Below are 27,986 nucleotides of genomic sequence, written 5' to 3' on the forward strand. Positions count from 1 at the left end.
CCAACACCAATTTTTTTTTAAAAAACAATTAATATTTTTTATTTCCTTTTTCACCAGCCCCCCTGCTCCCACCCCTCCTCCGGCCCCCCTCCCCCATCCCTCCCCAACACCAATTTCTTTTTTTCTAAAAAAGTTTTAAATTTTTTTATTTGCTTTTTCATCAGCCCCCCTGCTCCCACCCTTCCTCCGCCCCCTCCCCCCACCCACCCCTGCCCCCCAACCCCAATTTTTTTATTTGCTTTTTCACCAGCCCCCCGACCTCCTCCCACCCCCTCCCCCCCCCCCCCCAAATGATTTTTTTTTTAAAAAAGTTTTGATTTTCTTAATTTGTTTTTTCACCCCCTCCTCCTCGCAATCCTCCCCCTGCCCCCTGCCCCCTGCCCCCTGCCCCCCGCCCCAATTTTTTTTTTAACAGCCCCCACTCCGCCTCCTCCCACCCTCATCCCCTCCCCCTCCCCCCCCCCCCCCAAAAAAATATATTTTTTAAAAAAGTTAGAAAAGTTTTTCTTTTTGTTTTTTTTGCATCCCAACCCTCCCAAAAAACAATTTAAAAAAAATAAATTTTGCAAAGTTTTTGTTTTTGTGTTTTTGCACCACCACCAACCCCCCCCCCCCCCCCCCCCCAACCCATAAAAATAATTTTTTTTAAAAGAAGTTATTGATTTTTTTTTTTTTGGTTTCTTACTTCCCCCACCCACCCAAAAAAAAATGTTTTAAAAAAAAAAGGTTTTGAAAATTTTTTATTTTTGGTTTTTTGCACACCCCACCCACTCCAAAAAAAAAATCTTGAAAGGAAGTTTTGAATTTTCTTTTTGGGGTTTAGAAAAAGTTTGAATAAAATCCAGGTTGTTGTTGTGTGTTTGTAGTGAAATAGATGGTTTTTTTGTTGTTGTCCTGGTATGGTTCAGGGTTTAGGAAAATATATCCAACATATAGTTTTTTGTTCTTGTCCTGGTATTTATCTGGTTCTGTTTGTAGAAGATAACCAACAGATTTGTAGTTATTGCAACAAGTTCTACACTTTTTGCAACAAGTAGACAATTTGTTGCAACGACTCACTAATCTGTTGGATATAGCTTCAGTTATTTGCTTCTGTTTGTAGAAGATATCCAATAAATTTGCAGTTGTTGCAACAAGTTGTACACTTGTTGTAACAAGTAGACAATCTGTTGCAATAACTACAAATCTGTTGGACATAGCTTCAGTTATTTAGTTCTGTTTGTAGAAGATATCCTACAGATTTGTAGTTGTTGCAACAAGTTCTACACTTGTTGCAACAAGTAGACAATCTGTTGTAACAACTACAAATCTGTTGGACATAGCTTCGGTTATTTGGTTCTGTTTGTAGAAGATATCCAACAGATTTGTAGTTGTTGCAACAAGTGTAGTGCAACAAGTTCTACACTTGTTGCAACAAGTAGACAACCTATTTATGAATCAGCAAATGTTGAGGAAAGATATAGTCAAATTGACAGCCAAATTAACAATCAATTCTCAGAAAGAGATGAAGAACAGAGCCAAGAAGCAGTAGATACAAATGAAGAAAGTGAAGAAGAACTAGAAGATGAAGAGACTAATGATGGAAATGAAGTAGATCAAGGAAATATGCTACACCCCCAGAAGGCAGTTGCTGAACAAATTATTACTTGAGTTGTGGTATTTGGAGCCAAGGTGTCTATTGAACAATTTCTGTTTATGAACTTATTTATTTTGCTTACTAATTGTTGCAACAGATGCATACAGTTGTTGAAGAAGTTGCAACAAGTTACTAATTTATTTCAACAAGTTACTAATATGTTTCAACAAGTTACTAATCTTTTTAAACAAGTTGCTTAGTTGTTGCAACAAATTACTCACCTTGTTGGAAATCAAACAATTGCTTAAATATTGCAAAAACTAAAAAAATATGTCGCAACAGATGAGTTAATTGTTGCAACAGATCATACATTTGTTGAAGAAGTTGCAACAAGTTACTAATCTGTTTCAACAGATGGATCAGATGTTTAAGCAAGTTGCGTAGTTGTTGCAACAACTTACTCACATGTTACAGCAGGTATCTCATATGTTGCAACAACTTACTCATATGTTGTCGCAGGTATCTCATATGTTGCAACAACTCCTCCATTGTTGCAACATATTCAAAATATTGATCACATTGAACTCTTTTGTTTATACTGATTAACATTGAATTCATTTTTTTATCGCTAAATACGGTCGAATTAAGTACTTCACATCAAATCACTCTAATGATCAATCGATTTAGGAAGAATACACTTAGAATTGCCCATCTAATCCATGAAATTACTATCTAATTCATTAAGGATGTTAGTAGACATATATATTCATCGCTAAATATCATTTATTTTCTTTGTTTAACACTAAATATGGGTGAATTAAGTAGTTCGCATCAAATCACTCTAATGATCACTCAATTTAGTGCATACTGACTTAGTAGATCATCTCTCTTGACTCAAAATACATCAAATTGATTAAGTATTATACATTGATCACTAAATATCGTTGATTTCCTTTGTTTATCACTAAATATGGGTGAATCAAGTAGTTCACATCAATTCACTCTAATGATCACTCGATTTAATGCATACTGACTTAGTAGATCATCTTTCCTGACTCAAAATACATCAAATTGATTAAGTATTATACATTGATCATTAAATATCGTTGATTTCCTTTGTTTATCACTAAATATGGGTGAATCAAGTAGTTCACATCAATTCACTCTAATGACCACTCGATTTAGTGCATACTGACTCAGTAAATCATCTTTCCTGACTCAAAATACATCACATTGATTAAGTATTATACATTGATCACTATATATCGTTGATTTCCTTTGTTTATCACTAAATATCATTGATTCCCTTTGTTGATCACTAAATATGGGTGAATCAAGTAGTATCTGTTGCAACAACTGTAATATCTGCTGCAGCAAGTGTAGTATGTGTTGCAACAACTGTAGTATCTGTTGCAGCAAGTGAGATACCTGTTCCAACAAGATACTAGTTGCTGCAACAAGTCTTGTTACTTGTTCGATAAAACCCAACAAGTTACAGAGTTGTTGCAACACATTACTTGTTGGAAAATGTTCAGTAATTTATTAACAAGAATACACACATTTGTGATTTGAACACGATCAACATATCATATAAACCAAGTTCACAAACACCAAGAACATAAATTATCATTCTAAAAAAGAACAATATTAAAATGTCATAAAGTTCCAAAAAATAACTATTTTTGTGCCAGCTGTTTTACATAAGGAGCACTTACTTTTCCTCGTTCGCAATGATTCCCCGATTCCACGCCTCCTCTTTGTCCGCCTTCTTCCGGGTTTGCTAGGATCAACATATGGAGGAGGTATCTCTCTCTCTAATTCAAAACTTCTTTTCAAGATTTTTTTTAGGGGGTAGGTGATGCAAAAAATAAAAACTTTTCAGAACTTTTTTTTTAAAACAAAATTATTTTTTTTGCGTGGGCGAGTGGAATAAGAAACCAAAGAAAAAAAAATTACTTTTCAAGATTTTTTTTTTGCGGGGAGAAGGGGGTGGGGGTTGGTGGATGGGGTGGGGGTGGGGGTGGGTGGTGCAAAAAATCAAAAACAAAAACTTTTCAAAAAAAATTTCTTAAATAAAATTAATTTTTTTTGGGATGGTAGGGGGTGGTGCAAAAAAAAAAAAACTTTTCAAAATCTTTTTTAAAAAAATATTTTTTTGTGGGGTTTGGGGGTGAGGGAAAAGGGCGTGGGAGGGTGGATGGGGTGGGGGTGGTGCAAAAAACTTTTCAAAACTTTTTTTTAAAATAAAATTAATTTTTTTGGGAGGGTGGGGGGGTGGGGCGGGGGGGGGGGGGGGGGTACAAAACGTTTTTTAAAATAAAATTAATTTTTTTGGGAGGGTGAGGGGTGGTGGGGCGGGGGGTGGGTGGTACAAAAAACAAACAAAAAAAACTTTTCAAACTCTTTTTTAAAAAAACATTTTTTTTCGTGGGGGGTGGGGGTGGGGGGTAAGGTCAGGGGGAGGGGTGGATGGGTAGGGGGTGGTGCAAAAAATCAAAAACAAAAACCTTTCAAAACTTTTTTTAAAAAATAAAATTAATTTTTTTTGGAAGGGTGGGTGGTCGTGGGGCGGGGTACAAAAAACAAACAAAAAAAACTTTTCAAAATCTTTTTAAAAAAAAACAAAAAAATCGTGGGGGGTGAGTGTGGGGGCGGGGGCAAGAGCGAGGGGAGGGGTGGATGAGTTGGGGTGGTGCAAAAAACCAAAAACAAAATCTTTTCAAAACTTTTTTAAAAAATAAAATTAATTTTTTTGGGAGGGTGCGGGTGGTGGGGCGGCGGGGTGGGTGGTACAAAAAAACAAAAAAAAACTTTTTAAAATTTTTTTTAAAAAGCATTTTTTTGTGGGGGGTGGGGGTGGGGGTGGGGGCAAGGGAAGGGGTGGGGTGGGGGGCTGGGGGCAGGGAGGGTGTGGGGGCAGGGGGCATGGGGGGCAGGAGTATTTTATGATTTATATGAGTTGGGTCAAAGTGTTAAAAACAAAACTTGAAGTCAAAGTGTAAAAAACAAAGCTTAGGGTCAAAATGTTAAAAATATAACTTTGGGGCAAGTCAAAACTCCCTAATCACTAATCCAAAGTTTATCACCCCTACCCAATTAAAAAAACTAGAGTCACCCAACTTAATTTTTAAACCTTTTTGTCATCTTTAATTAAAAGCCGCCTTCTAGGAAACGTGTAGAAAAAATGTGAGAAGGCCATTGCTCCACGTCCACTCAGTTTTTTGGTGTGGCGCTGTCTCTACTTCAACATTTCTTTGTATTTGTAGTCATAATGATAACAACTTTGTTTCTTGTTGATCTTTCTTGATAACGTAGTCTTTGTTATACGTGGAGAAATTAATTGCTTCTCCGTTGATCTTTCAAATAAAAGTTATACATGGAGATGGTAATTGGTCTATTCAAGAAAAATGTTTAAATTTACCTTCAAACTATAGGTAATCTTCCTTACTAATTGGAATGAAATGCATGTGTTACCAAATGAGTTCTATGCCTTTATTCACACATGAAATATTAGTAGTTAATTCTAATTAGATTTTAAATTAGCACCTGGGTTGTCACTGTTCCACACGTGACAAAATTTTAACTACCCTTTTTCACTAGATTTGTTCCACCAGTCCACCACCTTCGTTCACCTCTTTTTTTATCCCTTCACAAATCAGAGCAACAAACAACAAAATCATGGATCATGATAGTGTGGCTCAGTGGTCAATCATGAAGTTGAAGGATCAAATTTCAATAGAGACAAAAAAAATTTAAGTGATTTTTCTCATGTCTCGAGTCTTGGCAGACAAAACTACCCAATACATGTGTTGATATGAGGTAGAAGGCACCAAGTGAAGTAGTCAAGGCGCGTGCAAGCTGGCCGAACACTATCGGCATTAGAAACAAGTCGCAGCAAGGCAACAATCTGTTGCTACTTCTGCATACCTGAGCTTCATAAAGAAATGACAGTATACTGCTGTCATCCACTTTGTGCATGAAGAAAGCAAAGCAGTTTTTTTTGGTTTAACATATAATTTCCCGTAACTGAAATTTCATGGCAATGAAACACATTAGAAGTTACCAATCCAACTCATTATTAAAAAATAGATATAGAAAAATACAGCTTTCAGATTATACAATAAAATCCAACCACCGAGGAAAAAAAGATGCACAAGTACAATCTTTCTCAGAGCCAACTGCAATACTAAGAGACGAATCCTCCTGAGTTCCTCTACCTCCAGACCCAGTATCTGGATATAACAAAAGATGTTTCTCTTTCCAAAACAACACTGAAGAAACCAAATAGTAGTATACAGTGGGTACAAAAGAATGGCTATGGCCTGAGAGTAATGATACTGTCGCAGGAATATCAGGCAACAAGCGGATTAAATATAGCACTCGATCAAATGCTTCATCCGCCTTAGCATGCACAACCACCTCTTTGCTCCGTCTCTGAAACTGCCTCCGGAATGCCCTGGAAGTATCTGTAAAACAGAACAAAGATGATTTCAGTATATACAGATCTTCTAGCTGCCGAAATGCAGAGGGATCAGGTAAGTAGGTCACTATCTCGCTACCAAAATCCGAGTCACTATATTATTTGTAGTCAATAACCAATCAAGTTATCGTTATTCAGCTATTCTATGAACCTGTACACGAAACTACGGAAAAACCATTTGATGTACTCCTGTCACGATTTCAGAGGTAGTAATCAGTTTTGAAACACCTTTTCAGGTTCAACAAAAAACTTGATAGTCTTACTGATTAGGAGATGTACCCCTAACAGGATCAACTGGATTGTATCCTAATAATCAAACATTATTTGAGATGTCTAAAGTTTCATTGACACAAAAGAAGCAGTAACCACTGCAGAACATCCTATGATGAAGTTGATGTTCCAACAAATCTAAGAGCTCTTGAACTCTTTATGAACCATACGTCAGAGTCAGTTGAGTTTTAAGCAACCACAACATTTTCCTTTTGTTTCATGTACCAAAATATATATAGCCCACTTATAAGTTCCCCTGAGAAAACTGAAAAACCTGTATCCTGCAGCTCCCACAAAGGCTAAAGAAAACAGAAACATTAAGATGTATGATGCTACTCTCTCATTTCTTTCTGATCCTAAATTCTGTAGTGAAGAGACAGTTTCTCTGCTAAGCTTGCATAATCAACTCTTAAGATATCACATTATCGTCTCTATATATCAGTATCAGATTTTTAGGCAGGTAAATTCGTGGCACCTAACAAAGTCACCACTAAAGTTAGGTTTGGCAACCCTACTCTCTTGATTCATCATCAAATGTCTGATCTTTCTTTTTTTTTCTTTTATAATTGTAGTGTCATGGTCAGCTTGCGTACACCTCGACTAATTCCACAAGGTACCTGCTACCTCCCACCAGCACAAGCATCTGGTAACTCTGTCCACTAAAGCTTAGACAGATGGAAAGAAAATAGTATTTTGGCCAACGCTGAAAGAATGTTTGGACTTCCTTTACAACCCAACTATGCTTCAACCCACAATATTGATTGGAATTTGTAGCTCTATTATCAGTTCAAATGTGAACCTGTCAACACTAGGTGGATTACTGAAATCTGCACACCCTTGTGAAATGGCTATATTGATGGCATTAGGTGGATTACTGAGAATTATCACTAAGTAAGCACTACAAATCACGGTTTCTGGTATCTTCACTTCTAATCTCATATTTATCATGGTATTGGGCCTCTGTTGCACTTTGGTCGAACACCCAGACTGCCACTTCAAATTGCCTTAAAATCATCTCCAGTGTCTTAGACACATTTATTCACAGCAATTTGAATCGATTTCAACATTCAAAAACCAAATTTTGGATTACCAAGTCAGCCTTTCACCCCAAGATCAATCTAGACAACAAGTTCTAAAAAAATTAACAAATGCGTGATGAAATTACATAAAAAAATGCTAACGAACTGCAAATAAATGGGGCTAAAGAGTGTATCCCTTCATCTAGTAGAAAATTGCTGATGCATACTTTTTACTTACATTTTGAAGTTATATCTTGAGTATAGATAGGGTTAGGTTCATATACCCATCTAAGATCAATGAACAAGACAAAGATAATGTAAGATCATTACACATAAAGATGGAAAGGAAGGACGGATAAATGAGTTTATAAACGCATAGATTCTGGAGGCATTAACTCAGGGAATGTAGGATTCAACTAGACAAAGCTCGAAAAACATCAAAGAGCGTTTATGAGTTTATTGTTTTTGCAAACACCGCTTCCTTTGCAAAAGCATCCTATCCTCCTTTTACAGTGGTGCACTAAAGCAAAATTAATATACCATAAACATCTCGAAAAATATGGCATAAGTATGATCTTAGTTTTCACATCTATAAACAGGTCCTACAATATATTAGTCAATCAATCAACAAAGCCCTTATCCCAAATTAGTTGGTGTCACTGATGTGAATCCTCTATATTCATTCCGCTCTATTAGCCCTATTTTATTCTAATATGAGAGACTTCTTAAAGCTAGAGGTCCATCTAATTCTCACACTTATCCCTATCCAAGCCTAATGTAACAATAATATTAGAGAATAGACTTGTCCCTCAGTCTCATCGATTGTGTATCGTGAACTCAATGTTTTTAAAAGCAAAAATCGCAACCAAAACCAAGGGACAAGGTCCATGGAGCATGAAGCGAAAAGTGAGAAGTGAAGCACATAACCAAAATGTAATCAAAATAACTAATTTTAGCATCTCATATCCAATAATGTCATAACAGAGACACAATGGACTATGCCTGAACACACTGCAGATTTGCTTAGCCGTTGGATGAAGAAAGGAGGTAGTAAGAGTCAAAAGAAATGGTGGAGGATAATCCCACACTGCATATGGTGGACAGTTTGGAGGGAGAATTATGGGAGGTGTTTTGAAGATAGATCCAATTCCATTCAGAAAGTCAAATGGAATTGTATAGTATCTTTCTACTTTTGGTGTAAAGAAATAGGATTAGAAGATATAAATCAGTTTGTGGATTTATTAAAATCTCTGTAAGTATCTCTGTTTCCTTTTTTTATGCTCCTGCTGTAACACTTTTGAAGGTATCCAGCATGTCCCAAATGCTGATGAATACACAATTACAAGTTTCAAAAAAAAAAAAAAAAAAAATACAACTCTCCAAAATTGAGACTCAAAGAGCATGTCACTTCTCATTTGGATCACTTTGCGCGTCATAAACGCACACTTCTCTGAAGTGCATTGTTTTACTCGTGAAACAATTTTTTTTTAATCAAGTAACCCTTGTGAAACAATAACCCTTGCTTCGCGTCATTTCATTGCTTTAAGTGACAAAGCAATTGCTTTAATGACGCTGCCTGAGCCACACTATCCATCAACTTAAGCTTTTCGTTTGGATGCTAAGATTGTTTTCACATGGTATTAAAGCCAAGATTTTGGACAGCCCCTTTGCACAGTTATAGTCTCTCTACTTACTGTAATGCACTGTGCTTCTCTCTACTCAGCCCATTGAGCCGCTTTGAGCTTCTTTCTCTCAACCCAGCCCATGGAGTTGCTCAATGCTTCTCTCTTTCACAAATTCAGTCCATAGTCACTAACATTTCTCCAACCCAATGTTAGCTTGTGGAGCCTGTTAGAGTGGGTTAAAGTCCCATACTAGCTGGGAAATGGACTAGAGATCTCCTTATATGGACAAGGACAATTCTCCCCTCAAGAGCTAGCTTCTGAGGCTGTATTAGGCCCGAGGGTCATATCTTCACATGGTACTAGAGTCAGGTTCGTCTCTGTTTGAGCCCCCAATGTTATATTGTTCACGCTCCAGTTGGCGATCTGGGCATGCGAGGGAGTCTTATAGTGGGTTGGAGTCCCGCGTTGGTTGGGAAATGGGCTAGCGGTCTCCTTATATGGACTTGGGCAATCCTCACCTCAAAAGTTAGCTTCTAGGGTTGAGTTAGGCCCAAGGTCCTATCTCTACACTAATTTGACTCCCCCTACTCCACCTACTCATGTTGAGCCTCTTCCCTCTCCCTAAAAATACAGAAATTGAAAATAATCAAAAACAAAAGAGAATCTTCAGTCTATGTGTAAACTGTAGAACGGGGTTACACATGTGAGATGGTGTTAGAGAATACACTTGTTCCTCATTGATTGTATAAGTGTATCCAAAGGTGCTCATATTTTCCTGGGTCACTCTACCATTGCCTTAAGGTTTTGGATTGGAAGCTCAAAATTCTTTCACAAACAAATAAACCTTAATTCTAACTAGCTAGTACCTGTATGGAACTTTTGCTTATCTAACTTACAACTCAACTATGTGTATATTAATACACAAAACAGTACATAGGTTGTACTGAAGCCATATGTACAACTTCAAATCAACTCTTACAAATATTACTCAAAACATTCTAACAGCAACACTTGCTTTTTTGTTCTTCAACTACAGTAACACTTGTTATTCTAACAAAGATCTACCAATTACTGCACATAAAGTCAGCATTTGACATGTGACTGGTTCTGTAAGCATCTTATAGGACGCGTTGCTATCATATCCAACAACTTGTCATCATACACAAAAGATTTACCTCAGATACAAGAACCAATAGGAAGTACCTTCTCAACAAGTACTACAAGAATATTCCTTGCACCGTGATATCAACTAAGTTTTTCTCCATCTATCATTTTGTGAAGGTCTCAAATAGGAATTAATCCAGTCTGCTGTTTCTGCTGAATAATTAGTAATATTTCCTCTTTCTTTTTTTTTTTTTTTTGATAACCGTGGTGTTGGGGCCAGCTTGCCCGCACTTTGACTTATTCCATGAGGTACCTACTACCTCCCACCAGACGTATCGGGTAACTCTGCGCACGAAGGCTTAGACATATGTGATAAAATAACCTCATGTTTTTGCCTTCGCTGCGATTTGAGACTAAGGCCTCATGGTTCTCAACCCACTTCATTGACCACTAGGCCACATCAAGGGATGCAAAATTAGAAATATGTCTTCTTTCACACCTATCTTACATTCAGTAGAGCGTTAAGGGGACTCATTTCTACTAAGGTGTCCATTCTATCACAGTTCCCCAAATTTTTGTGCCAAATGCACCGAATGAGCCACGGAGACAACAGCAAGCAGTGCTGTCCCTACTCGTCTTTCACTATGTAACAGGTGTTTCTTTGCAACAGTTTCCTGGAGAGCAGCAGTCATATACTTTTGCTCTGTAGCTTTACCTGGCAGATTTGGTCTTCGTTCGCAAACTTGCTTGGAGTAAAGCAGGTAACACCACAGGATGTAAGGAAGACCCTAATATGATGGCAAGGGCAGAAGGTTGACAATAGATAGATGTGCATCATTTGAAAAATTAGACTGTGTGGCTTGAGGAAAAAAAGCTTATGCTTTCAAGGAAGAATAAACATATTTCCTTCGTAAAGTTTAACTGTCTACAAAATCTATATTTTTGGTGTAAAAGCAACATTCTAGAGAACATGTTGCAATTTTTTGATATTTCGGGCTCATTGAGTCAATAGGGAAATTGTAAATCCTGATATCGTGCACTTCCCCTGGAACCTTCGTGGTACTGCTTTATGAATATTACCTTTCCTTATTTTATTTTTTTTAAAAAAAAAAGTCACAGAGACAAGAAGGCAAGAGAAGCAGTGTCCTTAGCTATAACACTGTCTTGCTCTGTGTCTATATGTGCAATAGATTATAGATCAAAACTACTTTCTGCCAAACACTTTGCTTACAAAAGACCGACATACAAAACTTTCTGATAAGTTTTATCCTGCCCACATATTCCTCCCCGAGGCAATGTTTATGCTATTTGCCTATTTAATTTCCATGATTTTAAGGTCCTACCAACAATTGGAGTCTACTGGAAAAGACTTTCTTGCAGACCATTATCATTGCTATGCAGTGGTGAAGATTCATTTCATATATATCCCTGATTTTACGTCTTCATGGAAAGAGCAAATGAGACGGACCACAAAGTACCATCAAAGTGTTAGTTGAAACAGGTAATATAAAGTTTAAAAGTCTTAGATAGTAGTAGAACAAATGACTTCCGCCCATAAGTTAGGGAGGTCAATTTTCCCCTTTTTATGTTTCTGTCAACTGAAAATCAGAAAATGACTTTCTCATGAAAAACGTTATCCTGAAAAATGACTTCCATGGTACCAAACACAGCCTTCCAGAAAACTCTTTAACTCCTGACTACCCCCTTAATGTTGGTTTCATCGTAGTCTGCTAGCAAACATTCTTGTACTTTCGGGGGGTCACATAGAATAAATACCTTAACATCTTCGTGCTCTCATCCCTTGAGTTAGCTCATTTTATTATTACCGCTAAGTTCCAAGGTATGTAAGCATCATATCTCATACAAGCAACAAACAACAAACAATGATTTGTTTATATTCATGAAAATTCACAAAAACTTACATATCCTGCTCGTGCTCATTGGCCAAAGCAGTTTTTGCAATAGACAAGAATGCAGCATCAACATTTATATCCTCTTTTGCTGATGTCTCAAAGTAAGGTATCCCTTTTGAAGCACACCACTCCTTTGCTTTCTTCTCAGAAACCTGTTCAGCATGCAAAAGACAAATCAATCACAATTATTGCAGAGAGAGAAGAATATCAAAACAAAAAAAAAAGGAAACTTCCATAGAGGATCAATCAAAAGCACCATCATTTGAAAAGTATACCACTACCATTGCCTTACCACTCGGCTATTTCCACCATCTATATCAATCTTGTTCCCCAGTAATATGAAAGGAAATGTTTTAGGGTCCGGTGGATTAGCCTGCATTTCAATAAATTATGTTGGTTAACATGGATCACACAGCTAATCTTAATTCAACAATCAGCAACACAGTATTTGCATGAGGAAATGATAATACATTGCAAAGTTACAACAGAAGTAGTCAAATTTAAATTTGAATGTATAGACTTGTACGTGGAAACTTTATAGATGCACAACATAATCCCAAATCCTCTACTTACCTAGATCTTACATAGAAAAGAACTTGCAGGAATCATCTACTTCTATGAAACACTTTATGATGTGCTTAAATTAATTTCTCTTAAAATCAATACAAACCTAATAAAAACAAGGGCTCATTCAGGAAAAATATCTATATGAGAAATGCCGATGAGTTGGGATTAAGTTTATACAACTAGTGGAAAATATTGAGAACTTTTAGTGTTTTCTATTTTAATTTTTAATTTTAGTGTATAAGATATAGGACAGAGATAAGCTTACATGGAGTAAAATGGACTACGAGAATTCATATGACCGACACCAACTTGCTTGGGATTGAGGCTTAGTTCTTGTAAACTTGCCCGTTCATCTCTCAGACTTGCACATTCTTCATGTATAAAAGCATTACATATTTACATGTTCCCACCCTTATACGGAAGATTATGGGAAGCCAATTAACTTAGGCAGATTAACAAGACTTTGATTGATGAACCTATAACAACAATATCCATTTAATGCTCTTTCTGATTTCCCATTCTCTCTTCAATTAGTTCACAAATCTGCTCCATGCTTAAGCAAAAGAGGACGTGTAGTTTAGAAGATGAAGGGCATTTCTACTAACAGATAATCAATTTAATCAAGGAAATGACAATCTTTTAGGACATTCTGAAATACCCAATTTAATTGCTAAATATGTATGCCTTTATTCCTTGGTCTTTCGATTATAAGTTGCTTGTGAGTTTCACAATACCAGTAGAACAAAACAATGCACCTAAAATTAGTTCTAGCCCCTAATTAAAATATGGAAAATAAAAGTGTCTCAGAGGTGTTTGCCTTCTTGTTAATCACACAACTCTTAGCAATGTATGAAGCAGTCAGGATACCCTAAGCTACTAAACAGGAAAAGCCACTGAACCAAATGAATCCACGAAGAATAATCACCCAACCTGTTTGAGAAATTCTTCATGCCAATTGTCAAGGTTATCGAAGGATCGCATTACATTAACATCATAGACCAAAACACAGCAATCTGCCCCTCTATAGAATGCAACTCCAAGACTCTGAAATCTCTCTTGGCCAGCCGTATCCCATATCTACCAAACCAGAACACAAAAACATTCAGCAAATGCATAATAGCTACTTTTATGCATTGGGGACGTTTGGTTCAAAGACAAATTATGTTGGCATTCTTTCTTATCGACATTCGACTGTTTGGTTTGTTGTAAAAATAACATGCATTGCATAATTTCTAAATAACACTATATAGGGTGTATAAGTATAAGAATAGTACTAGTATTGTTAGTGCCTTGGTTTACTATGTATAAGAATAGTACTGAAACTCAATAGGGTGTATAAGTAATACTGGTATTAATAGTACTAGACTCAAATTTGCAACCAAACATTGTACTAACATTTATACCAGCATTATTCTACCTAATACACCCTACAAAACGACCCCTCAAGCACATAAACATCAGAAATTTTTTCACACAAGCAATACAAGTAACCCACCTGGAGAGTAACAAGCCTGTCGTCAATTTGAAGCTCTTTCGTCACGAAATCAGCTCCAATTGTAGCTTTATATTGCTGACTGAACTTCTTGTGCACATATCTTTGTAAACCGTCAAAGACCCACATGCACAACTACTTTCAGAAAAGCATAATGCGCCCATAAACAGGGATCAAACAAATACTACCTCCATCCCAAAATAATGTCACTTTAGCTCATTTCACGCCCATTAAGAAAAACAATAAATACAAGTTACAGTTTACTAAGTCACCCCTATTTATTATATGTTTCTTGAGAACTGAGCACTATTAACAAAAACTAGTTCTTTAATATAAGGGTATAGTTTGAAAAAATTACTATCTTTTGTCTTGAATTCCTAAGGCGACACTTATTTTGGGACAAATTTTGTTTGCTAAAGAGAATACATATAGGTATTTGCAATGCCCTTAATAAGTTAGCCAAATTCTGAAAGCTAAGAATAGAAAACTAAAATACTAAGCAAAACCCAATTCATTTAAAAAAAAAATTAAACTTGACCCCAACAATTAGGGAATGTATTAGAAAAGGATACTGATTCATTAATGAAGTTTTACCAACCCTGAAAACAGAAGAAAAGGTAAATTAAATTAACAGTTTAGAACAATATGCTCCACCAAAGTTTTGCCAAATGACAAACCTGGGATCAGAATTTTATCAAATTGTAAAAAGGGGAAAAAAGAACGTACCCACTATCGCCAAGGACGATAACTTTAAGCAAGGTTCTTCTACGAATAGACATGGCGAAAAAAAGGAAATCAATTGATTAAAATAAATATGAACCCTCTTTCCTTTTTTGGAATTTGGGATTTCAAATCTGGGTTGACAAATTTTCAGAAGAAAGAAAGAGGGCTGTAGAGAGAGAAAGAGAGAGAGCAGAAAAAAGCGGCGCCAATTTCGATATTTTTCAGACGCCTATTTGTTGTGTTGGACAAATAAACAAAACATTAGGGTGTGTTTACGATGTATAATTATTGTTACGTCGAGATTTACCGAAAACAACCTGTCTGACCTCAACCTCTTGATCTGGAGATTTGATCTATATATACTCTACCCTCTCCGAACATCACTTGGTGGTATTCCACTCGGTATTTTGTTGTTGTAGTTACATTGTGTAATTATTACTCTGCATCTTTGTAATTAGGGGGAAATCCAAACTTACTCTTATGGCTCATTTGCTACAAGGATAAGGAATAATTAGTTTTGAGATTAAATTTGAAATGAGTTTATGTCATATTTAGTTGGGATAACATCACAATACATAACTAATCTCATGATTAGTTATTCTGGAATTGTAGAGTTATTTTTATCCCTATTAGAGGGTGGAATAACAATCTCAGGATAATTTATAATGATATAACTTGTTCCCCCAGCCAAACGACCGCTTAGAATTATGGGAAATGATTTAAATTTGTTCTCGGTTAATAATTAAGGTGAAACCTACCGTTATTGTTATAGAAGTGGGTTAAATTTAACTAGTATACGTACCCGCGCGATGCGCGGACCGTTTTAAAGAAAAAAGGAGCAGAGAAAGATAATATAAACATATGTATATGAACTACGTGTGACATATTTCAGATTTTATATTCTCATTTTTTTTTTTAGACCAATCTTATTACAGACTAATATTTTCTATGGTATATGTAGCTACTACTGCTTAATTACAGACAATTTCTTTAGACAGTATACAATCTTTTATACTCCAGAGGCTAATATCACAATAAGATGATGCAATACAAATTTGACAATTTTGTGGACGTACTCTGAAAATAAAGGAATTAAATTAAAAGCGACTATTGTGGATGGACTCCAAACATGTCTTTAATATTTTTTCGTTTTTCTTTTTTGCACTTCGTTTTTTTATTGTGAACCTTCTATAAAACACATTGCCTCCAAGCTAATGAGACCGAAACCAAAACAAAGTATAGAACGTGATTAAAAAAAACAGAAAAAGAAGATCACTGTTAAGCATCTCAGAGATGATATGCACCATAAACATGCATATACGAAGGGCGATGACTTCCAATTCTCTTGCAGCCGCCATTGATTCGTAGTAATTATCTAGCCATAGAAGCTTTACACAATAGATTATTATCAAACTAATTATTCATTATTCCATACACGTACACATAGTTAAAGGAAGTAAAAAGTTTAGAAATTTACAATGATACATGACGATACTGGTGAGCGATTAAACATGGTAGAAGTGATGGCATCCAATTACTGTAATTTTGAAGTGGTAATATATCTGTGACTCTGCACAAATAGATAATAATGTACAAATGGTTTTGTCCTTCAAGTGAAAATTACTACTTTCATGAAATTTTTGTTTCATAGAGTCTTAGTATATTCTACCATTTTTATTTGATTCCCTTTCTATCAATAGAACAATGTGTATTGTTAATATAATTTTTATAGTTAAGTTATATTTTTGAAGGACACGAAAAGAAAAAAAAAATATAAGATTGATTCCCAATTTCAGAAACGTTACCATGTAATAATTGATTTTGGAGCCTCCCTTTTGTGTAAATCTTGCAAAAGCAAATGTCAAGTTCTCCATATCCAAATCTAGCATAGCTGCAAGAATTTGTGTAAATCTTGCAAAAGCAAATGCCAATTTCTTCTGCTTCCTCGTGATGCCTGAGAAAAAATAACAAAAGTTAGACATGCATTTTATGGTTCTTTTAGAAAAGATTTATGTTCAGGTCTGTCTTATCCAATATCACTAACATTATCACACATAAAATATTTTAGATAAATTTTTATCCTTCAACTTTAGAAACATCTCAAATTCAAATAAATTTAAGTTTTTTATATCATTAATGCAATAAATTCATTCAGATAAACAAAGTTTAAAAGTTGATATTGAAAAAAAAAAAAACTATGCTTTATCGATATTATTATTCATTCTTTACACCTGTACCAGATGCTCTATCAAAGATTGTATGGCGCCAGTAAAGTTCCATCCTAGCAAACTATAGACACAACATCAACAATAGATAAGTGAATAAATAAAATAATACCACATTAATTCATAAAGTATATATATAAAAAATTTAAAGTTACTTATATCGAAAGAAGCTCTCTTTTCATTCATCCAATTAAACGACTCATAAAATGGATTCAATTACTTGAGATAATTAACCACATCAAGACCCTCCGTGTTTTCTATAATTTAACAGCTAGAGCTATTATTAATTAAGTATAAATATTTTAAAGAGTGTGTTTATGTTCTTCAACCAAACAGGAAACCACTTAAATCAAAATAACCAAAATAAATTATAGATGATATAATAAAGCTCAACTTTGGAGTTGAAAAAAATATAATTATCCTTAATTACATACAACACAGTCATATGGCAATTATGAATATTGCACAAAGAAAGAAAGGTTAAAAAAATTATTTTTCAATTAACGGTAACAATTTATTTTTCAAAATTTCAAAGGAAAAAAAAAAGAATTCATCACCACTGCTTCACTGGGAAAGGAAATCAAGCTCTTTAAAATTTCAGCCATAAAGCACAGTTTAAAATATTTGATCTTTGTAAGCCTCTCCTTCTGTTCAGCCTGCCGATACCATATTTCCTAGCATTCAGTCAACTCCTGCAACTGATTTCTTATTTAATTTCATCATTTCTATAATCTAGTGACTGGCAAATGCCTAAAATATCAAAATGCATTGGTGGTAAAGATCATATAAACAACTTAAACTTTCAAAATAACAATGCCTACCTAATACCTATTGATCAGACACTGCAAGGATAAAAAATTTCATCACATTATACACAAAATCAGATTGTACCTGAGTCTGCAAAAGGATTGTTGACGCACAAAATCAACACTCAAAAAATCTGAAACAAAAAAAAAATGAATTTTGTTTTTAGCAATATCCGAAAGTGCTAATGTGCTTGTGTATTTGAAGGTGTCGATGCCTTTAATTGTGGTGTAGTGCAAAAAAAAATGGACGTGGACATGCATCCCCAAATCCATGCTCATCTCGGAGGTTCATAAGAACACTCTTGTGAGGAAGAAAAAAAAAGAGATTCAACAGTGGATGCGCTTCATTCACCCATAAATTAAACATCGTGCATCTATAATTTTATTAAAATATGTGTCAAAAGTTACTAACCAACTTACCATACAGAGAAGGATGCAGACTGTTTACTTCGGTACAAGCAAAATTAATCTAGCCTTACATTAGCAAAATTGTGATTATTGTTGTAGTTCGACTCCTTTCTCAGGCAATTGTGCAATTACTAACATGTGGTAACTGGTGACACTCCTTTTTTTATTTTTATTTTTTTATACAAAAAAAAACGTATTTGTCCCTATTAGAAAAAAGGGGACGTAGGGCGTTTTGATGCATGAAGTGGAGTTAGTGGGGAATTGTCCACTAATCCATCGTGCAGCACCTAACTTCCCTCGCATGAAGGAAGAACTGCCTCGTTTTCTTTAGATATCCTTTTTTTGTGTATTTTAAGTTTCTTCAAAGTTAAATTCAAATTCAAAAGTATTAACTAAATAACTAATTTTTGTCCTAAACTAACACATGACATTTTCCTACGCTGTCACTTGTCAAAATCCTAAACCAAACTATCCTCTTTTTAATAATATATAGATTTTATTAACTAATGATGGAAATTACCAAAAAAAACTAATGATGAAGCTTTTGAACAAGCTTTTTTACTATGAAAAATGATCAACTTTGCGCTTGAATTATACAAAATTTTGTCTAGATTTTCCTTAAATTTTATAAGTAGCTATGAATTAAAAACTAATTAATTATTGAATTTAAAATAATTGTTAATTATAGATATGCAGTTGAAACAACTGCTCCATGTATGAACGATGGAGTCCTTTTGAAACAGGTTAGCAAATGTGGATTTCACTCCATTTTTTTGGGGCAACTTAAAAGGAAATTATATTGGTTAAATAATTTTTCAAATATTGGGATGTGACAAAATCTTTTAAATCTCTCAGATATATATTCAATAAAAACTACTCCATATACTCACGATGGAGTCCCACGTCGTCATACCTTCATTATAGGTCAGTTTTAAACTCAAATTGTTTGTTGCATACGTCTATCCTATTTTTTGAAAAACAAATTTTACCATGAGAACTAACAATTGGTATGGTAATTAAGAAAACGAATTGGTATATCTTTGAGTGCCCAGCCTTTCCATATGCAGACCTCTATAGATTTTTATGTTCATAAAAGTACGTCTGTATCTGTGAACATATACTTTGCAATTTGTTAGCATGAATTTGCGGTTGAAGGCGAGACCGGGAAGCCTTTTAGAGCAAATTTTTGTGACCGCGAAGGCAGAACCGTTCTAATCCTGAGACGGGGGATGCAGGTTAGTCTTCAAAATCTGTGTGATGGTAATTATTGAATTTTTTTTGAATCGTTTTCATAATTCTTGTGTATATTTTGCAGAACGCTAGACAACCAGATGAGGCTTTTTGTGTATCTGATAAAGGAAGCCTTCGTGTTCTTCCACAAGGCCAAGAGCAAATGCCATGGTTGATAGACTTCACAGGATGGTCTTTAACCAATAATTTTCCCATCAGTTGCTCGTGAGACGATCAATATTTTGATGTATCGTGTAGATAATTGCACAAACCAAGGAGAAGACGAAGCAGATGTTTTGCAAAACAGAGGACTTAATGGCGGTTGAAATTAAATAATTTCTATTTTGCATTGCTACAGTCATATACAAAGAATGGGACATTATAATCTGTTATTGTTGCAGTAAGCCTGTAACTTTGAAGTCTCTACTCCATGTTAGTCTAGGTACTAAAAATTCCCTTAAGAAGATTGCTTATATCATGATTCTTCCAGAGCCTATGTCATTTACCCAAATCCAAAAACTTGCACTTTGGTTGGATATGATATCTCAGCCAGAACATTTTTTTCTATTAAACATCCCTACTAGAATCACAAGCAGTGAATATTGCATTTATATTGCTAGGTTGATAGGCTTTTAGTCATGGTGGTTTATGATGGTATTTCTGATAGTTGTACTGTTGCCCTAGCATCACCCTTTAGACAAGCTGTTTCGCAAAGTCTAAAGACATAGTTTTGCTTAGCGATTGCCAATTTAAGCTCAAAAATCAGAACCTGATAGGAACAGTCTGATGAGCTTATGCCCTGTTGTTAGGCTTTTGTTATGTATTATGTATATCATTGATGAGCCTTTCAAAAGTTGTGTTATAATGCTTGAAAATTCAAAATTTTCTTTTACCGGCTAAGTAAGGGTGTCAAATTTGGCCCAAAAGGTGATGACCCGCTCAACCCGCCCAAAATTTTATGGGTTGGGCTCAAGATATTTTCATATTGGGCTGATTTTAGCCCAACCCAATATAGCCTATTTTAAAGTGGGCCCTTCTTTTGGGGTGGTCTTTAAATTTTGCCCCTCATATTTGAAATCTTTAAGTTTTGCCCTTCGACTAAACCCCATGAGTTCCAGGTTCGAACCCCCACACAGTCAAAATTTTTTTAAAAAAATCGCAAGGCAGAGTTTAAATTCGCTATGCCCCCACCGGCATACACTTGTGAAGGAATTGCCAAAGTTATGTTGGACCCGGCATACTTATGCCTTATGGGCAGACTTGGCATAAGTTTGCCGGGTCCGGCATAACTTTGGTAATTCCTTCACAATTTTATGCCGGATCCGGCATAAAAGTTTGCCCATTAAAAGTATGCCCCCAACGGCATAAACTTATGAAGGAATTACCAAAGTTATGTCGGTCCCGGCATACTCATGCCTTATGGGCAGACTTGGCATAAGTATACCGGGTCCGGCATAACTTTGGTAATTCCTTCACAAGTTTATGTCGGGTCCGGCATCAAAGTTTGCCCATTAAAAGTATGCCCCCACCGGATGAGGGTACCTAGGAAGAATTTCGTTGTCCTCCTTCCAATATTACTACAAAACTAAAAGGCTTCATGATAAAAACTTTGTGCATGGCCTCTTCCACTCATCGTCATGCAAATGCTGTCAACAATTATCATAGTGTTAATACTCATGAAAAACTAGGCTTAGATATAATGGAACAAAATCACGACAACTACTCTTTTCTAACACTACCCTATAATATATTAACAAGAGCAGTTATAATATATCCAATACAAGAAATGTAGCAAAGAAAGTCTTTAGGCCACATTGACACAAAAACCACTTGAATTTTAATAGAGCATTTTGATGTCACAAAATCTGTAAAAAGTTGACATGAGATCTCAAAGTTATGCCGGACCCGGCATAAACTTATGAAGGAATTACCAAAGTTATGCCGGACCCGGCATACTTATGCCAAGTCTGCCCATAAGGCATGAGTATGCCGGGTCCGGCATAACTTTGGTAATTCCTTCATAAGTTTATGCCGGGTCCAGCATACACGCGACCCAAATCTTGCCTTGCAATTTTCTTTTTTAATTTATGCTTGAGCGGGGGTTCGAACTCAGAACCTCATGATTTCTGCGTGAACGCTCAGTGTTGCAATGCGAAGGGCAAAAATTAAAGACCAGCAATATGAGGGGCATAATTTAAAGACCACAAATATGAGGGGCAAAATTTAAAGACCACCCCAAAAGAAGGGCAATCCGTGCAAAAAAATGTTTTAAAGTGATCTCCAACTTAGCCCATTTTTAAGATTTATTTAAATTTGGGTTTATTGCTTGAGATTTACTCTTTTTATTTTTTTTTTTATTTTTTTTTATGTATACACTTTTCTTGTATCATGTATCTTATAAGTTTGTGATATGTTTAATATGAAGGGAAATATTGTTCACGAAAATATGTTTAATATGAAGGGAAATATTTTTCATGAAAAATGTTTTTCTCGAAAATATTTACCACGGAAAATGTTTTCCTCAAAAATATTTTTCATGAAAAATCCGCGAAAATATTTTTCGTGAAAAATGTTTTTCTAGAAAATAGACCCTTCAAAGAAACTGGGTCAAGTTGGGCGGGTCATGACCCAACCCATTTCAGCCCAAGTAACTTTTTGGCCAATATTAGCCAACTCATTTATTATCTCAGCCATTTTGATTGGGCCAATTTTAGCCCAACCCGCCCATTTGACACCCCTACGGGCTAAGTATTAGTAGTAATGCTGACTGGAGCACTTATCCTCCTCAGTTGAATATACTTTGTAAGATGTCATCACTTATTTCAGTTACATTGTCTGCATAAAATGTAATGTTGCCAACAATAGGGTTTAGTAATTTTCCATGATGTTTTTGACAATAAACATTGCAGTTCTCAAGTCAGAGTAGGTGTATATGTATGGCCATTCAAACAACCTTGGATGATAGCTCACTGGTACTAATTTTGTGACTTGGCTGAAAGGAAATTCTCTAAGTATATATTTCGAACCACCTATCTTGCTCCATGGTAGAAATTGATATAGGAAGGCCATTTTGTAGTAGAACAACAATAAATAGCTTTATAAATCAACAGTACGCTCAACTAATATAATTAATTCAGAGCTATAGTCAATTTCTTATTGAAAGATTGCAATTTGAAAATTATCTCTATGAAACTCATGACAATAATATCACACATAAGACAATAAATGATAAGTACTTGGGTATATAAAAGTTGAGATGGGTTTTATTAGGTTATGGATAGGCAACAAAGATAAAAAGGTCTTCTTAGAGCCTGTTTGGATGAGCTTAAAAAAAGCAGCTTATAAGCTGGAACTGCAATATTTTAAAAGGCATTTTCGGGGCTCGCCCCGATGCGAGGCGTACCTAAATTTCCCCGAGGCTATGGTGGGGGCGAAAGTATCGAAAGGCGTACGTCCCGCAATTTGGGGCGTACGCCCGGGCGTTGAGGCGCGTTTCATCATAAGGCGTACGCCCAAGATACTTCTTCAAATTATTGTCCACTAGTTGAAGTATGTCCCACAAATTAAATAATTATATGGCCGACCACGAACATAAATATGGAGCAGGTAGCGTGCTGCACGGAGCCGTTCTTCTACGTTATAACCTAGAAGCCCTAATTTATTATCTTTCCCAAATCCCACTCTCCCATAAACAAGAACAATCAATTTTCTCCAAAGACAAAGAGAACTCCATTCTCCATTCCCCATAGCAGCAAATTAAGAGTTTATATTGCTGGTTAGTCATCCTCTTTGTTCCTCCATGTAGACAAATTCTTTACTCTTTTCAACTCAAGTTGCTTTTTTCTCTTTTTCATTGTTAGTTTGTAAATATTTATGTAAACTAGTTTTTCAAGTTTATTATTGTTTCTCTTGATTTCGTTTAAAATATATTAGGAGATTATATGTGTGCATGCTTCTATGTGTGTTGATTGAAAATATGAGAAAGTGGGTAACTGGGTAATGGGTATAATGTTGATTGTTGAATAACTTTGATTTTTGTATTTAGAACTTCTAATGTAAAGTAATTTTCAATGGGTAAGAAAATAAGTCAGTTTTTTTTTTTTGTATGAAAAGTGCACTACATTGTAAAATTCTCTCTGTGATTTCCTAATTTGTCCTAGGTGTTTCTTATAAAACACTGATCCGAAACATGTGAAAACTGAAAACACTCAGCTCTCTAATTTGAGAAAATGGCCAGACGAACTTCTCCTCAATTCTCAATGGCAAAAAAGTTTCTTTCTTTATTTTTTTTATTCATAATCTTCTCCTTTTCTGTCGCGACGAACTAACATAATAGCAGGAGGTATGTTCGCTGCGATTTTACTCATTACAGTTGTTTCTTTTTTAAAGGGCTTCAATAATAATCTTTGGAAAAAACAAAAACAAAAAATTTGACTTTAAACAGCTATCCATCACAAATTAGAATTTGCTTTGTTATGAAAGAAAACTGGGAATTTTTTAAGTTATGTTTAAATACTTATCTTCCTGAGTAGTCCACAATATATGCTTCAAAATAAAAGTATCTTTTTTTCATGTCTAAAGACTCTAAACTTTTGCTTTGCTTTACAAAATAAAAATGATAAAATTCAAACTTTTAACTCCTTTCTCTTGTACTAGCAGGTGAACTCTTCAAAATTTGCAGAAAATGGATGAAGCGCGGAGTCTGTAGACGTGAGCAGAAAAGATCCTGTTTGGAAGTATACAATCTCAAATCCGAATGAGAAGTATTTTAAGTGTAAGTTTTGCAAGCAACAATGTACGGGCTGTATCAACCGATTGAAACATCATTTAGTAGGTACTCGTAAAGGAATGAAGCCTTGTCCCAAAGTTCCTGGTGATGTAGTAGTAGAATGTAATAAAGTATTACAGGAGTTGAAAGATTCAAAAGCTAGGCGAAATGCTACTATGGAAGAAATCCGAATTGCTGCAACTGGAGATAGTCATATTGGTGGTGAATCTGGTAACTCGTCATGTAATGACGCTATATCACCAAAGCTCAGAGGTCCTATAGATAATTTTGTAAATTCTCAAGCTAGGCAAGCTACTTTGAATTCTAAATGGAAAAAAGAGGAAAGAAAATTAGTTTGTCAACAGATTGGCCGATTTTTCTTCTCAAGTGGGATTCCATTTAATGTTGCAAACGATCCTTACTATTTGCCGATGTTTGACGGAGTAGCAAACTTTGGGCCAGGTTTTCGGCCTCCAACGATGCATGAGCTAAGAACATGGATACTAAAAGAAGAGGTAGCCAACATTAACAGGATGCTGGAAGAACACAAAAATTCATGGAAGCAATATGGTTGTTCTATAATGTCAGATAGTTGGTCGGATGGAAAAAGTAGATTTTTCATCAACTTTCTTGTGAACAGCCCGGCAGGTACTTTTTTTTTTAAGATCTATTGATGCGTCTGATTCAATAAAAACTGGTGAGATGCTTGCATCGCATTTGAATAAAATTGTAGATGAAGTTGGGGAGGAAAATGTGGTCCAAATGATAACTGATAATGGTTCAAATTTTGTCAATGCTGGAAAAAGGATGATGGAAACTCAGCCTCATATGTATTGGACCCCATGTGCAACACACTGCATCGATCTCATGTTAGAGGATATAAGTAAGTTGAAAATTCATCAAGGGACACTCAAAAAAGCAAAAGATGTGGTAAAGTTCATTTATGGGCATACTTGGGTGTTGGATTTGATGAGATCTTTCACGAAGAATCATGAACTTCTTCGTCCTGCTGTTACTCGTTTTGCTACTGCATATCTGACTCTTCAAAGTATTCAGAAACAAAAACAAGCTCTTCGATCTATGTTCTCTTCCGAAGCTTGGAATACTTCTACATGGGCTAAGAAACACGAAGGAGTGAAAACAAGAGCTACAGTTCTATTTGATCAAAACTTTTGGCCTCACATTGCTTACTGTGTGATGAGTGTTACTCCTTTAGTGAGTGTTCTACGGGAAGTTGATTCAGAAGAGAAGCCTTGTATGGGATATATGTATCATTTGATGACTAAGGCTAAGGAAAATATAGCTTTCAATTGTGGTAATAACGAAAAAAAAGTATGGTCCTGTTTGGAGAAGAATAGATGAAAGATGGACGAGCCAACTTCATCGTCCATTACATGCTGCGGGGTATTATTTGAACCCGCAATTGCGATTTGAAAATAAATTCTCTGATGAATTTGAAATCAAAGAAGGTTTACATAATTGCATAGAAAGGATGTTAGATTATGATGAGAGATTAAAAGTGGATATCCAGTTAGATTCTTACGATCACTTGAGAGGCGATTTTGGGAGCCAGTTAGCCATGGATTCAAGAAAGATGCGATCTCCTGCTGATTGGTGGATGCGCTTTGGAGGTCGAACTCCAAAGTTGACAAAATTTGCTATTCACGTCTTAAGTCTGACTTGTAGCTCCTCGGGCTGTGAAAGAAATTGGAGTACCTTTGAGTCGGTAAGTGGTATGATTTTCTTTAATTCGTATTTGTGTTTTCTATATGATGATTGATGATAACTGAATTTTTTTTCCAACATTTACTAGATTCATACGAAAAAAAGAAATAGGCTTGAGCATTGCAGGATAAATGCTTTAGTTTATGTAAGATATAATACAAGATTAAGAGAGCAGAGCATCAAAAGAAAAATGCGCAAGATTGATCCTATTTTGGTTGATGAAGTTGATTCGGATGATGGATGGATTACTGAAAGAGAAGATCATGTACTTCCTGAAGAACCTTCGTGGCTTGACGAGCAGAACTTATTTGATGTCAATGTTATTAAAATGGTGTCATGTACTCCGTAGAGGATGAGATTATTCATGATACTACAATTGATGTCGGTAGTACACAAAATACAAGTGAATCTGGTCCTTTTAACAAAAAGCAGAAAGTAGCTGAAATTTCAGGTAACTTTGCCACATCTTTCTCAGTACCTTGAGAGATTTCTGCATTCTTCTCAACCACAGAGGTATCAGGTATATGAACTAATTGCTTTTGCACTAAACCAACTGAATTTGTTTTCACTATTTCATGTATTGCGACTACTTGATTTGAGCTTCCTCCACTCGATCAGTCCCTTCCTCTAAAGCAGCAAACTTATTATTAGTTGGCACACAATTAGAGTTAGGAACAACAACTTGCACTTCTTTTCCTGCACCAGTTGATACGACTGCTGTATCTGCAGCCTTTGTACCTTGATTATGTCCAACTTCATTGCTCTTATCCTGCTTGTTTCCCTTGTTGGTTCGCCATTTGTACATGTCTAGCTCTCACATCTTTTTCATATCTATCAACTACTATTATCAAAAGAAAATATATGCTGTAATTTCATTGAAAAGATAATTTTTTGTAATTCTAAGATTTACAGAGGGGCAATTCTTCTTCACAAGTTCAAATAGATGAAGGACTGCAAGATGTGGATATTGTTGATGAAGCAAGATGGACTAATACAAACACTCTGAATTTGAATGACGATGAGGATGACGATGAACTCCACTTTGATAGCGATTGACTGTGTCTGTAACAAACCTTGTCCCTCTTTTTTTTTGTTTGTTCTTTTGATTTTTTTTTTATCTGAATGAGTTTATGGAAATAATAGAAAAACTCTCATCTTGTTTTGGAGGAGGATTTTAGCTGTATCAGTTTATTACCAAGTTGTTATACCAAGTTGTGCATCCACATCTGCAACATTTTCTACATTATTTTGAACCACAGAAGTATAAGATACTTGCACCCACTGCTTTTGTACTAAGTCACCAACTGCATTTTTCTATTTGTTGTACTAAGTCACCAACTGCTTTTTTCTATTTGTTGCAGGCCTTTTGACCTTTTTGCTCTCACGGATGAAACCTACTCTCAAGAAAATAGGCTAGATAAAGTGTATTTTTTGATCACCTGAATGCTGAATTCTTCATTTTGTTCCCAAATGGGAGTTGATGTATTTATGCTGAACTTTCATAAGCAAACTTGTGCTTGTAAGTAGTGTATAATGGATTGTTTTGACTAGTTTTTGTGGGAATGGAGTACATCAATATATATATATATATATAATTCACTTATTTATAGTTTTCTTCAATTTTCATGCAATTTTACCAATTTAAAGATATTTGTTGTAATTATATTATTTTATAAAATACTCAAATTTAAATACCCGTGGGGCTTACGCCCTGTGCCTTGGGGCTTACGCCTGGGCAAGGCATACGTAAAACGCCCCGCCTTACGCCCGCACCTTTTAAAACACTGGCTGGAAACAGCTTATAAGCTAAAAAAAAAAGTTGGGGTAGGCTAACTTTTATTTTTTTTTTGCTTATAAGTTATTTTCAGCTTATAAGCTGTTTTAGATAAACTAAATTAAATGGACTCAATTATTTTTTTGAGCTTATTTTGAGCACAAAGTGGCTTTAAGCTGGCTGGCCAAACACTCAAAAAAGTTGAAAATAGCTTATAAGCAACTTATAAGTCAATCCAAACGGGCTCTTAATTGGTTTTAAGCATGGTGAAGAATTATGGC

The 27,986-nt window shown here is 35.5% G+C and overlaps 1 protein-coding gene and 1 long non-coding RNA gene across 3 annotated transcripts; one reads left to right on the forward strand and one right to left on the reverse strand.

The window, feature by feature from the left end:
• Positions 1-5,635: 5,635 nt before the first annotated feature.
• On the reverse strand, positions 5,636-15,027 carry LOC132627401 (ras-related protein Rab7). The gene is made up of 7 exons (XM_060342736.1): positions 14,773-15,027; positions 14,619-14,645; positions 14,050-14,149; positions 13,485-13,631; positions 12,280-12,360; positions 11,997-12,139; positions 5,636-6,042 (listed from the first exon to the last, which is right to left on the reverse strand). The coding sequence occupies exons 1-7, from the start codon at positions 14,823-14,825 to the stop codon at positions 5,979-5,981; spliced, it is 615 nt and encodes a 204-aa protein (XP_060198719.1). The 5' UTR covers positions 14,826-15,027; the 3' UTR covers positions 5,636-5,978.
• An 8,033-nt stretch (positions 15,028-23,060) lies between these two features.
• Positions 23,061-27,507, forward strand: LOC132627402 (uncharacterized). 2 transcript variants are annotated; one of them, XR_009577868.1, is made up of 5 exons: positions 23,061-23,213; positions 24,098-25,932; positions 26,020-26,382; positions 26,836-26,991; positions 27,293-27,507. It is a non-coding gene; the product is annotated as an uncharacterized LOC132627402 (long non-coding RNA). The 2 variants fall into 2 exon arrangements; XR_009577867.1 differs by having other exon boundaries at positions 26,020-26,991.
• The last annotated feature ends 479 nt before the right edge of the window (positions 27,508-27,986 follow it).

The sequence above is a fragment of the Lycium barbarum genome, chromosome 2 (genome assembly GCF_019175385.1).
Source record: "Lycium barbarum isolate Lr01 chromosome 2, ASM1917538v2, whole genome shotgun sequence".
Lineage (NCBI taxonomy): Eukaryota > Viridiplantae > Streptophyta > Magnoliopsida > Solanales > Solanaceae > Lycium > Lycium barbarum.